The sequence below is a fragment of the Durio zibethinus genome, chromosome 13 (genome assembly GCF_047325235.1).
Source record: "Durio zibethinus cultivar Kanyao isolate XHJ-2024 chromosome 13, ASM4732523v1, whole genome shotgun sequence".
NCBI classification, from domain to species: domain Eukaryota; kingdom Viridiplantae; phylum Streptophyta; class Magnoliopsida; order Malvales; family Malvaceae; genus Durio; species Durio zibethinus.
In genome coordinates, this window is record NC_143174.1 from 6500999 (window position 1) to 6514719 (window position 13721).

Here is a 13721-nt window from a genome sequence, read left to right on the forward strand (position 1 = left end):
ATGATCATATGTTGAGCAAAAGACATGCTCATGATGAAGCAATGGAATCTTGCTACATGAAAGATATCAACAATGGATGATGAAAAAAAAAAGAGAAAAAAAAAAAAAGAAAAAAAAAGAAATGAAAAAATGAAAAAAAGATATTCAAATTGAAAACCTGAAAGGTTGATAGAAAAAGATCCAAGTCAAATGACTCACATGAATGGAAGATCAAAGATATCTGAAGATCCCTCAAAGACTGGGGCAAAGTTCGCCAAGCTCAAGTTGACTTCAACAGTAAATGGAATGAGTTTTTGAAAAAAGAATCCTAGATTAATGTTGAGAATTGTCTGAATATTCATCATTCGGACATACCATCCATCTCAATGACATCTAATTTATTTCTTTTTCCATTTATTTTATACCAAAATAGATCTTCATTGATAATTCACCTTCTGTTCTCTTATTTTTACACCCTTAGAATGAATTGAGAAAAGGCTTGATTGCATTGTATTTGTCAAGAATTGAAATGATAATGAATGAATGAATATGTGCTTAAAAGAGTCTTGCATTCATTTGAAAAGAAATCTAAGATGATGATGGTAACAAAATGGTAGAAACCTAAAAGAGATGGTTGTGAAGGATATATGATGTGATCAAATGAAGAATATAATGGGGCAAATCTTGAAAAGTGATATAACCAAGTGATGAGTACAAAGATGAATTGGTCGATATGACTTACAAGTTATGATTGAATGATGAGAATAATTAGTGGACAAAGTCTGTTTTGAAACGGTAAATGCTGAGACACCTATGAATAATGACCCAGTAGTGGTGGATGAAACTTGTTTTGAAATTTGTTAGTGCTGAGAAATTCATTGAATGATGGTCAAGTGATGATTGATTGATGAAGCTTATTCCACAGTATTGAGAAACTGAACAAAGAAGAATGTGAGTGGAAAAGACAATTGAGAGCTACACTGATTCAATCTTAGAAGAGCAGTGTAATTGGATCCCTGAAGAATCAAAGGGCTTGAGAAACTTGAGTACCATACATTGAATAGGAATTATTTGGCCAACATTTGCATAGCATGCATTGAAATTCATATGCATTTGCATAGCATACACTACTTTCAGGAAGCAAGGGTGTGCTAACATCCCACATGGAGAAAACAAATATGAAGAAGAAAAAGCTTGTCAGGTAAGTTCCTAATCTTTGAAATAGGATGTCTCTTGGTATCAGGGTTGATTTATAAGACCTTTGGGCATAATCTCCTGAAATTCCTTCAAACACAACTTTCAACTCCTTTAGACATGATTGTCAGGGAGCAATTTACTTTTTCAAAGTCGTGGTGCCTCTGTTTAAAGGAGCAATTTACTTTCAAAGTCGTGGTGCCTCTGTTTAGAGGAGCAATTTACTTTCAAAGTCGTGGTGCCTCTATTTAGAAGAGCAATTTACTTTCAAAGTCGTGGTGCCTTTGTTTAGAGGAGCAATTTATTTTCCAAAGTCGTGGTGCCTCTGTTTAGAGGAGCAATTTACTTTCAAAGTCGTGATGCCTCTGTTTAGAGGAGCAATTTATTTTTCAAAGTCGTGGTGCCTCTGTTTAGAGGAGCAATTTACTTCCAAAGTCGTGGTGCCTCTGTTTAGAGGAGCAATTTACTTTTTCAAAGTCGTAGTGCCTCTGTTTAGAGGAGCAATTTATTTTTCCAAAGTCGTGGTGCCTCTGTTTAGAGGAGCAATTTATTTTTCAAAGTCGTTGAGCCTCTGCTTAGAGGAGCTTTGGTAAAAATAAAAAATAAAAAAATAAAAAATAAAAAACAAAAACAAAAAAAAACATAAAAAAAAGCAAAAAAGTTGCCTCTATTTAGATGAGCTTTATTTATGTTTCTTAAAGTCATTGAGTCTCTACCTAGGGGAGCTTTGATCAAAAACAAAACAAAAAAAAAAAACAAAAAAAAAATAAAAAGGTCGAGTTGAGATTTGATTGGGTGTCTACGTCTTTGCGTAATTTTTGTTTCACAGAAAATGTGCAAAGAGGGGCAGCTGTAGACACCCAATTGGGTCTAGGCCCAGATCAATTGGGCCTGGCCCAAATGGGTAAGGCCCAATTGAATTTTTATCCTGTTTTTTTTTCTTTTGTATATCTGTATTTATTTATTTTTATTTAGAATAGATTTATATGTATATAGTTATATATCTATTATTATTATTATATTATTATTATTTTTTTTTGTAATATATTTTTGGGTTTATCTTATTTTATTTTTTAAATTATCTGTTAATTTTATCTGATTCTTTTTTATTATCTGATTATTATTATTATTTTTCTTTTTATCCTATCTTTTCTAATTATCTATTATTTTTTTTATTTGATTTTGGAGGGCTGGGATTGAAAGTTGAAGAATCCCATTGTGAATGGGAATTAAATCAGAAGAGTCCAGATTGGACTTAAAGATTGAATTTTCGTCCAAAGAGGAATTGGGATTGATCAGAAACTCCTGATCAATCCCTATAAAAGGGACCTCCTAGAACAGATGCAAAACACATAGAAAACAGTGTGCAAAGCTACTGATTTGAGAGAAAATGAGGCATATAGGAAGCTAAAAAAAGTTTAGGAGTGTTCTGAGAGCTAGCAAAAATTTTTAGAATTTTTGGCGATCTTTTTTTCTGGGAATTTCTGGAAATTTCAGATTCCGGTGAATTTTCCGACGAAGCTTGAATTTTTCGATGAAAATTTTGGCCAACCTTGAAGTTTTCGGTGATCAGCCCAGTTTTCGACGAAGCATCCCAGAAACCGATGATCTTCAGGCCAACTTTCGATGAACTTCCGGTAAAATTTCTAGATTTCGGTGACATTTTTCAGAATTCGACGAAAATTCCACCAGTGTTCTTCAACCTTTTTAGAGAGAAGGGAGAGGAAAAAGGAAGAAGAGAGAGAGAGAGAAGGAGCGTTCTGTCGAAAAACAGAGGGAAGTGCCTTTTATACCCTCTCAAAACGACATCGTTTTGGCCTTAAGTAACCCAGAGGATCCGTCCGTTTTACCGAGATTCGACCCGACCCGAGCGTCGACCCGTTTTCTGACCCACGCGTGCCGTCCCCCTCCGAGTCAAGCCGAGCTTCCGAGCCGCTCCCCCGAGCCGTTTTCTCTTCCTTGAGCTGAGCCGCTCCAGGTTTTTTTTTTTTTTTTTGGAATTTTTTTTTTATTTTATTTATTAGATTAGATTTATTTAATATTTTTTATCTTTATCTTATTTTTATTTTTGTTTTACTTTTCTTTATTTTTTATCTTTATTTATTTTCACTTTTATTTTGTTCTATTTTCTTTAAATAAAAATAAAAAAAGTATATTTTTGGGGAAAAGTTGAAAGTATCAATTTTCCTTAAAAATAAATTTGCAAAAAACATTTTTGGGGAAAAGTTGAAAGTATCAATTTTTCTTAAAAATAAATTTTCAAAAAAATATTTTTGGAGAAAAGTTGAAACTATCAATTTTTCTTATAAATAAATTTCTAAAAAATATTTTTGAGGAAAAATTGAAAGTATCAATTTTCCTTAAAAATAAATTTTCAAAAAAAAAAAGGATTTTTAGGGAAAAGTTGAAAGTATCAATTTTCCTTGAAAATCAAAATTTCCAAAAAAAAATATTTTTGGGGAAAAGTTGAAAGTATCAATTTTTCTTAAAAAATAAATTTTCAAAAAATATTTTTGGGAAAAAAGTTGAAAGTATCAATTTTTCCTACACAAGAACAATCATCCTTTCCTTCCTTTCTATTTTGATTTTGATTCTGATTTTTCTTTAATTAATCCGATGACGGAGCCTCTGCAATTGAAACAGTAGTTTTTCTTGCATACTCTTGAGGTGAGAGAATTTTTTCAATTTTCTGCTAAAAGTATTAGAGTCAATTGAGAAAAATTTTCAATAATTAATTACTTAGTAAAATTTTAAGGCTTTTAGATAACACAAATTTAAGCTGGTACCATCTTTTGATGGGCGTTGTGAGGGTGCTATAACCTTGCTCACACGTAACCGAACTCCCGAATCCTGTTCTGGTTAGCAGACCCGAACGTATTCTTTTAGGGACCCTTAAGCTTAGGTATTCCCTGAAAGGACATATTCTTAAGGTGGTCAATCGCACCTAGATAAAAAAGATTGGTGGCGACTCCCTAAAGTCAATGTCTAGCGATAGATCCCCGGATCTAGACGTTATGACAACAAATAATCTCTACAAAAACCCAAAAAAGGCTAAAGGGAGGGATCTAACTTACCACCTTATGGTTAACATCTGTACAATCCAAAAATTTTGATATGATATTTATTGAAGGCATTTTTGAACAAAAACGCCTTCAATAAGCTTGTGAAATTTTTTTGTCCAATTATTAAAGGTGTTTCTTATAGAAAATACCTTCAATAATCGCATACATTTTTTTATGAGGAGATTGTTAAAGGCGTTGTTTGCTAAAACACGCATTCAGTAATTCCCTATCAATTTTTTTAATTAGATTATTCAAGGTATTTTTTGTCAAAAACACCTTTAGTATTCATTGAAAATTTTAAGGTAGGATTATTCAAGGCGTTTTAGTTGAGAAAGGCCCCTAATATCAAGTCTTTTGTGGTGTTTATAACTAACAATGTCGTTATTTGAATATTTAGTGGCATTTTGATAATAAACGTCTTAAATTTTATAAAAACACAAAAGTTAGCGACGTTTGTAAGTGAATAACTGCTACAAAACTGTTGCTAATATGCCATTTTCTTGTAGTGACTGTAAAAAAATTACTTTGGAATATAGTTGATCTCCCATTATCCAATCTGCTATAATTCTAAGGTCAATTATTTAGATGTAGGAAACCGTACTCAAGTTACAAAATTGTAAATAATTAATCTAAAGAATTTTTTAATTGAAAGTTCTTTAATGACAGAAAAGCTTGCTATCATTAGGTCCAAAAAAATAATATTTTGCGGCTTAATATCCTTACCATAATTTATGTTATTACTTTTTAAGCTTTGAAAAAAAATTGTATAAATATAAAAGTTAAAAGGATCAATATTTTAAAATGCAAATATATAATAATAATTATATTCTTTACTCTAATTTCTCCACTTTTTATTTGATATAAAGATTATAATAAAAAATAGGACTTACATGTTAAAAAATTATTATAGTGAAGTTTCATATGCTTAAAAAAATAGTAAGATCAATGATTTACCAATTATTTAGCATTTAAGTAGGATTTTCAAAAAGTTATAATCAACATATAGCACAAAAAATTTAACGAATGAAATTCATATTATTATCAATAACATAAAATCGATTTCTTTATACAATGAATTTTATTTTAGAGCTAGTATCAAAGAAATATACCTCCAAATGATATTATAAGAAGTGTTATATTGATCAAAACATAGAAAAATAAATATAAATTATTAAAAAATATGAAACAAATAAAAGAAGTATTGGAAATAAATAATAATATTAAAAAATAAAATTAAATAAAATTTTTTTTACATAACTTAACTAAACAACAATCTTGTTTAGAAACATTAAAAAATTAAAAATATTAAGATATTTGTGCTAAAAGAGGAAGAAGTGAAATGAAAATAATGTATTTATTGTGAGGTTATTAGAAAGGGGACTATATGTTTCATATCTCACCTATATTTAATGCAAGCTAAATCACAAATTAAAAATAGTAAGCAACAATGATTTTCTTTTAATAAACAAATCCATTGACCAATATTAAAAAATAAAATCAACATTACATATATACTGATACAGGTAAAAGCAAGAGAAAACAGTTTGATTTATATCAAATGGGTTCTGACTCAACCTGACTCAATCTTTTATGGTCGATTATTTTTTTTGAAAATCAAGTATCAAGTTGGATGATAGAAGAAGAAAATCATGGTTGGATCAAGTCGAGGTTTGGTTTTAGACAAACTCGACCCTATCTGACCTAATATTTATAAAAAATTTTATTTTTTAATTAATTAATTTTATATTTATATTTAAAAAATAATATTTTATATTTAAAAATAATATTTTATTAATTTTAGATCAAGTCAGATTAAATACAATTTTATATAATATCAGGTCGGATCAAATCAAGTTTAAGTATTATATGTATATAATCAGATCAAGTTCAGAGCGAGTAAAAAACTTGTCTTGACCTGACCCGTTATCTTTTATAGTGAAAACCCTTCCCGATCGTGGTTATATCTAAGTGGACATTCTGTCCTAGCATTATTACGAGCTTAGGAGCGTGCAGACCTTCCAACATGAATAAAATCACAAACTCTGAATTGTGAAGCAACACCTATAAACGTTAAAAACTACTCCAAACTCCTTCCCAGTATAATTGAATAACAAATATGTGAAATAATTAATTATTAAGTAGATTTTGAAAGGATAAAAGATATAATAAATTATGTTAATTTGTTTGAATTAAAAAAAACAAATATTAAAGGATTAATAGAAAATCATTAAATAGTATAAATTATATTTGAGATTTTCAAATTTAAAAAAGAGATATATGTAAATTATTTAAAAAAATCTATTTTAAAAGACATATATCTAAATTATATTTTATTATCAATATTTAATATTTACTGCTCCTTTTAAAGTTTTAACTCATAACTCGTATTTGAATATCCTTTACTGTTATCATAAGGTTGTTGTTTTTTTTATATGTCTAATTATATGTTATTTAAAATAAACTGAAACAGATAACTAATCCAAATATTTAAAGTATTATATAGAGAAAAAAATAAAAATTAGTAAAATCACAATGATTTAATTGAAAAATATTTGATTTTTAACAGTTAGCATTTGAATTTTTGATTTAACATATTGATGATAAGAATGAATTGAGATATTTGTTTTTGTGTGATTTAAATTAGGATAAAATTGATATATAAATTAAAAGAGTGGGATAAACATAATTTTTAAAATTTTAAAATTTTTGAACATTGAATAATTTATTGAATAAAATTTACTTGTAAATAATTAAAATTAAGGAATTATCCTGCTTTTTTTAATTAAAGAATTATCTTACTTTTAAATAGTACATGTAAGTATCCATGTAACAATGTTTATTTGGATGAAAATTTAAAACTATCTTATGTGTCATTAAAATAGGTTGTACACGTAAGATTACATGTAACCAAATCTCATTAAGTAATTTTGTATGTTGTAATATTATATATATATATATATATATAATATTACAATTTTTTTTTTTATGAAATAGAAATATTTAGATTAACAACCAAAAGAAAATCAAGTTACATTGAAATTAACCATTATAGGTAATACGACTCCAACAGCATCAGCAAACAGAACAAGAACTAGACCATTAGGAGGTTCAACAAAAAACATTAAAGTTCTGCTCCTGGGAAGCTCCTATTTTTGCCAAGACATCAGTACAAACATTTGCTTCCTATAAGTATGAAGGTTTTACTCAATTTTAAAAAAGTATTAAAAAAATTTAAATGCAATTGCTAAATGTATATGTTTTTCCTTTTATATTTAACGTTACTGTTTTGGAATTGGCTTCATGGCCAAAATCCAGACTTAATAGAGCCTTCCTCTTTATTTATTTATTTATTAAATTTCTTCATGCAGAAATTATATCCTTTTAATCCTCTCCGCTTATCTTTTGAAACAGGGTTTACCATGTCCCAAGAGGCAAAAACCCTTGGTTATGCAACAACATTAATTTTGAAACATATATGATCAATAATTTTTATATTATCGCCATAATTTTCAAGCAAGCATAAAGAGTAATCACATTTTTCATTACAGTACTCATATAAAAAGTTAATAAATTTATTTAATAATTAAAACATCTTAAACAATTGCATGCAAGCTTAAACAGTTCATGAATGATCCTTTGACTGAGATGCTGAAATGGGACCCTTTTAGTTAATCTTAGGGTACTTAATCCTCCACATTGCTAAAGCACAATGAGAAAATAGATAAATATTTAATAAACTTTCTTTTTGGTTGGTGCATTTTCTCTGACGGTATAGAAGAAACAGAGGCAGATGTTTGGAGATAAGAGAACAAGACATCGACATGAAGTTTCAAAGAGATACTCAAACGAAACACCAACATACTCGTGCTGTCTTGGAAACTTGGAATATTGGAACATGAAGTCCACCTTAGAATCAATTGAGAATTTTGTTCTAATTAGGTTTCACATTTCATCACCATACATTTATATATACAATACAAGTGCAGATGACCAGAAATGTTAAAAAACTAAACTTAATTGACTTGCTCTCTTTTCTTCGCCAATGCTGTCTAGTCTAACTTGACGGCATGTTTGTTTAACAGAAGACATTTTTTACGTTGGGATTCATGCATATGTCAAACTGATCTTCCAAGTCAATTATTTCCGCCTATTGAGTAATAAAAAAAAAAAAGATTACACTTTCAAATTTTGTGTTTTGCATTGCATGCATGCATGAAAATCAGTTTGACTCATGTGGTTTCAAAAGTTTCATTTAACCCTTTAATGCCTAATTACTTACAAGTTTGATTTATTTTAAAGAATTCGAATCGGAATTTTTAAATAAATAAAAAAAACGTGTATGGATAATTGAATTATATGTTTATATATGCATTTTTAAATGTTCAATGACAATGACAAAATTATATATCTTGATAATCACTCTAAAAGCTATGAAAGTTTATACATGTAAAAACCCCAAGTCTTCATATATTTCTTTGTCTTTGTTCTAACTAATAAATTAAGATAAGAAAAACACTAAATAAAGGGTATTTTAGTGAAGTATGAAAATTTTAACATCGATAACTTTTAAGATTAATTAATATTTATTGTCACTACCGTTAGAATACAAATTTATACGAATCCCTCTTTGTGTGGGTCTATACACGTAAAGAAAATGACAGTTCTTCATGAGTATTGAAATGTTCTTATATGTATATTTATAATCTTTGTGATAAATTTTTATTTACACATAAATTTAATAATTTGTATGTTTGTATTATATTAATTTTTATATTAATTTTTTTTTGTTGTTCCACAATTGCTCAAGTGAAACTCAGTTGATCAATTTTTAACAAAAAGAAAAAAAATCATTTGAAAAAAAATTATATTTATGTTTACAATTTACTTTTTGAGAAATAAAATTACCATATATATATATATATAAATATAAAAGGCAAACATGAAACAAAAGTACATGTGCATGTTGTGGAACACATATATAAAGTTTATTAGATGGTCGAAATGAGTTCGACCGAGTATTTTACTTACAAATTTCTATTATAGTTTTATAATTATTTAATTATAACAAAAATGCATTTAAAAGTTTATCATTTATAAATGTAACTTTATATTAAATTTTAATATAAAATTTATATAATTTTAAATTATAATTAAAATTATAATAAAATAAATAAATAATTAATTAAAAGTGATTGGTTACATCGCGAGACTTAAAGATGTAAGACAGTAAGAGCACGTATAGAGAGAGAAAGAGAGAGAGAGAGGTAATTGTAAAAGTTTGTAGTGGTGAAATGTGAAGCAAATGAAATGTAAAAGGGTTGAACAGTGAGGTTGGTGGGGGACAGTTTCTCAGCTGGTACTGAGCCAAGCCGACCAAGGCGTGTCCACCAAGGAAAGTGCTGGGGTTGAGACTATCTGTTTCCCAATGCCAAGAAAGAAAATCTCACAATCACCATTGACAAGAGGAGGGAGAAAAACAAAGACAAAACCAACACCACCTTCTGCCTTCTTAAATTTGTATGAATGCTTCTATTCTTTCTATTCAGTAGTTTGAACATTCTCTCTCTGACTGTCTTGTGAGATATGATGAGATTGAGAGAAGCAACCGAGGAGGTAGTAGTGGGCAGACAAAACTCTAAACCCTAATTACTCACTTTGTCTTTGCCCCTCTATTCCCTCCCTTCATTTATTTACTTCTTCAACCTCTATTTTCGTGGACTGCTGAATTGAATTTGTTTTTATTTTAACTTTATCAACTTTCATGCTCTTCATAATATTATGAATGTATTTATATTATAACAAAATAATTAATGTGATATTTAAATTTTAAAAAAATTAATATAATATTAAATTATAAATTTATTAATTAAAATGGTATTTAAAAATAATTTATTTATAACGTATTATTATTTAAAATTAATTATATTAAATTTAATTAATAAATTAATAATTTAAATATTACATTAAAATATTTTTAACTATCACATTTAAGCTTTTGCTGTAAATAGCCCTTCATAACATTAATTGTTATTCTTAGCAGTTAACCCTTCATTTTATCTTTTAACTCTAGTCCCATACGCATCTTTAATTCGGTGGTCTTGTTCAGTCTCGCCCGTATAAACTTTTGGGGTCAACTTTATTTTGGATTTACTCTTTCTCTATCTCTCTCTCTAATCATCTAACCCAACTTTCTTCTTCAACTTATCTCTATCAGCCATGTCTGATTCTGATCCCTACTCCAATTACTTCAATGGATGGTTCAACCTCAATGCTTTCAACCATTTAGTTCCCTCTACATCTACTTCAAATCCATCTTCACATGCTCCTAATTATGGTTACAATATTTACCCAAATACTATCTACAGAAATTCTTCTACTCAGTATTATCGACCTTCACCTCCCTCTCCTCCTCTTAAAGAAGCTCTTCCTCTTCTCAGTTTAAGCCCAACAAGGCATGAACAACAAGAGAGTTCCTGCAGTACTGCCATGGAGGTGGAGAAAAACAAGGACAAAGAAGAAAGCTGCTTCTCTACTTGTGGTGATGACGAAACTGTCACTGTAGCTCTTCATTTGGGACTCCCTAGCCCTAGTTCTTGTGTTGATTTGATCTCAAGGTTTTCAGCTGCTGATCAGGAGGTCTCAGCAACTGCTGCTGCAGATAAAGAAGATGTCACTTTAGCTTTGGAGTACCAATCAAATACACTCAACAAGGGTCACTATTGGATCCCAACTCCTGCTCAGATTCTGATTGGACCTACACAGTTTTCATGTCCACTTTGCTTCAAGACCTTCAACAGATACAACAACATGCAGGTATGTTCCATAAAATGAACCTTAAATCTAAAGAAAACCTTCCCTTTCCTAGTTTCCTCTTCCTCTCTTACTATGACCTATCTCTTTCTGTTTTCTCCCTTTAGATTTTTCTTTTGCATCAATAAGAGAACCCATTCTTTTCTTTCGTTTGTATATTCTTCTTTTTGAGCTAGATTTCAACCCTTCACTTTTATTCTACGCCTGGTTCTGGTGAGAAGATAGAAAACATATGGGTCCTTAGGGTTTTCCTTTTTTCTTTTGTTTCACTTTAATGCATATCTTTCTCTTTTTTTTTTCTGCTTTGTCACTTTGAAAAAATATATTTATAATTATATATTTGTTTTCCATTCTTAAATCTCCCATCTAGTCCATCTCTTATTTTTGCATGATTTGTGGGTGTTGGGATTTGAAAATTAAGAATAAATCGAGAACTGGTCCAATCGAGCATAAGATCACTGCCCTCTTTATTTGATTGAACAACACAAGTATCATGCTTTCTGCACCTTGAAGTTTGTGTTCTACACATTGGCATATGTGTAGAACTGTAAGTAGCAATGTTTCTACCGGGGCTGATCAGATGATCGTCATCAAAGCCATAAAACCCAAAATTTTCTGATTCTCAACACTCAAATCTCAAGAGCCACAGCCAGATCCTTTCTTCCCTAATCAAGCCCCAAGCTTAAGGACAATCTCATTTTCATGAATCCCCACGCAGAGAAAAAGATTTGCTTCATCTGTGAAGTAAATCAAGATGTGTAGCTGAACCTGCAGAGACGTTTTTGAATGACTTACATCCTCATTATTTCAAGCGTCATTACGTCTTCTCTTCTTTCAATGCGTACAATAGGCAGAGAAAATACATTCCAAAAGGCGTGGGAATCGAACCCATGTCTCTGTCCCTTACCTATCTGAGGCAAACCCTCGTTAGTTCACTCCTCCAGGGTCATCCAGTTGCAAAATGGTTCTTTATTTGGAAAATTTTCAGTAAGTGTGATTCAGACTTATTACTGAAGTTGCGTATCTCATGCACCATTCATGAAAGCAAGCATCCTGAACTAATCAAATACTTTTTCCTTTGTAACCCATAGTCCAGGAAGATAGTATATTTCTTAGTAGTAATATTTGGAAAAAGCCCTAAGCAGCGTTCTTAGTAGTGTGCTTTTCCCTGAGTTCCTTAGATATCTAATCTAAATTAGTGAATGTTCTTTCTTCCTTTTCCTTTTTTTTTTTTGTTCTTTAAAAAGGAAACCTCCTATAGTCTTGAAGTTGATAAATTTAGCTTTCAATTTGCATTTTTTTTTTTAATTTATGTAGATGCATATGTGGGGGCATGGATCTCAGTATAGAAAAGGGCCAGAGTCTCTAAGGGGAACACAACCAACGGCCATGCTGAGGCTCCCTTGTTATTGCTGTGCACCCGGATGCAGGAACAACATCGATCATCCCAGTTCAAAACCTCTCAAAGATTTTAGAACTCTTCAAACCCATTACAAGAGAAAGCATGGAATCAAACCTTTCATGTGTAGAAAATGTAGGAAGACCCTTGCTGTCAGAGGTGACTGGAGAACCCATGAGAAGAATTGCGGGAAGCTTTGGTATTGCACTTGTGGATCTGATTTCAAGCACAAAAGGTCTCTTAAAGATCATATTAAGGCATTTGGGAAGGGCCATTCAGCTTATGGCATTGACTCTTTTGATGAAGAAGATGAGCCAGCTTCTGAAATTGAGCAAGATAATGATGATACCTCTCAGTGACGTAAAAAGTGCTTCATCATTCCATCTTCACATGAATACAAATAAAGTTCACATTTTCATGCAATGTTTTTTTGTAGACATGGCTCCGCAAGTGAAAAAACAAATTAATCCTGTAGAATTAAGAATTAAATGAGGAGCTTTTATGATCTTTTACCCCTTTGTTCACCTTTTTTGAGTTTCTTTTTTTTTTCATTTCCCGACTTCGGATTTTGGTTGGCAGTAGAGAGATACTCACTGAACAATGCTAGACCAAGTTCCAGCATGTAATTCCTGTTTTTCTAATTTCATCGCTTCTCTATTTGAGGCGATGTAGAATTATCGTTTATATTTACGTGTCAGCTATGAATAAATTTGTTGATGGTGTTTTTGGGTTATCCTAATTGGAAGGCAGGAGATGAGATTGAAGGAAATGATAGTTTGAATCTGTGGCCAAAAAATACTGTTAGAGGGAGTTGGAGTTGTTATTTTGAGATGCATTTTGATGTTCAAGTCAATATTACATATGATATAGGTTAAAGAAGATAAGAAAAATGAAAATTGTGAAATGTGCGAAGGAAGTTTCAATGGATCGAAACTTAAGAGTATGTAATAGGTTTAAGTGTTTTTGTTATTCTTACCTTTATGTATTTGGTCTCCAAGCTATAATTGTGTTGATTAAGTTTTGATCAAATTGGCCGTTGATTAGTTGAGTTGAGTTAGACATAATAAAATTAATGTAATTATGATAAGAGTTTTCCATTGTTTTCAAACTGAGCCGCAAAAAATATACACGGAAACTGAGTCTAATTGTATTCGTCAACATTTTTATTATTGATCTACTTGTTTTTATGCTATGTAAAAACATGTAACATTCAGTCATGCTCACAATATATACAGATTTGCATAAACAACAAAAAAAAGTGCATCAGCTGTACATCA

At 30.3% G+C, this 13721-nt stretch overlaps 1 protein-coding gene across 1 annotated transcript; it reads left to right on the plus strand.

The window, feature by feature from the left end:
* The first annotated feature begins 10355 nt into the window (after positions 1-10355).
* Positions 10356-13165, plus strand: LOC111302744 (zinc finger protein WIP2-like). The gene is made up of 2 exons (XM_022898530.2): positions 10356-11048; positions 12363-13165. Exons 1-2 carry the CDS (start codon positions 10452-10454, stop codon positions 12801-12803), a joined length of 1038 nt encoding a protein of 345 aa, XP_022754265.2. The 5' UTR covers positions 10356-10451; the 3' UTR covers positions 12804-13165.
* The last annotated feature ends 556 nt before the right edge of the window (positions 13166-13721 follow it).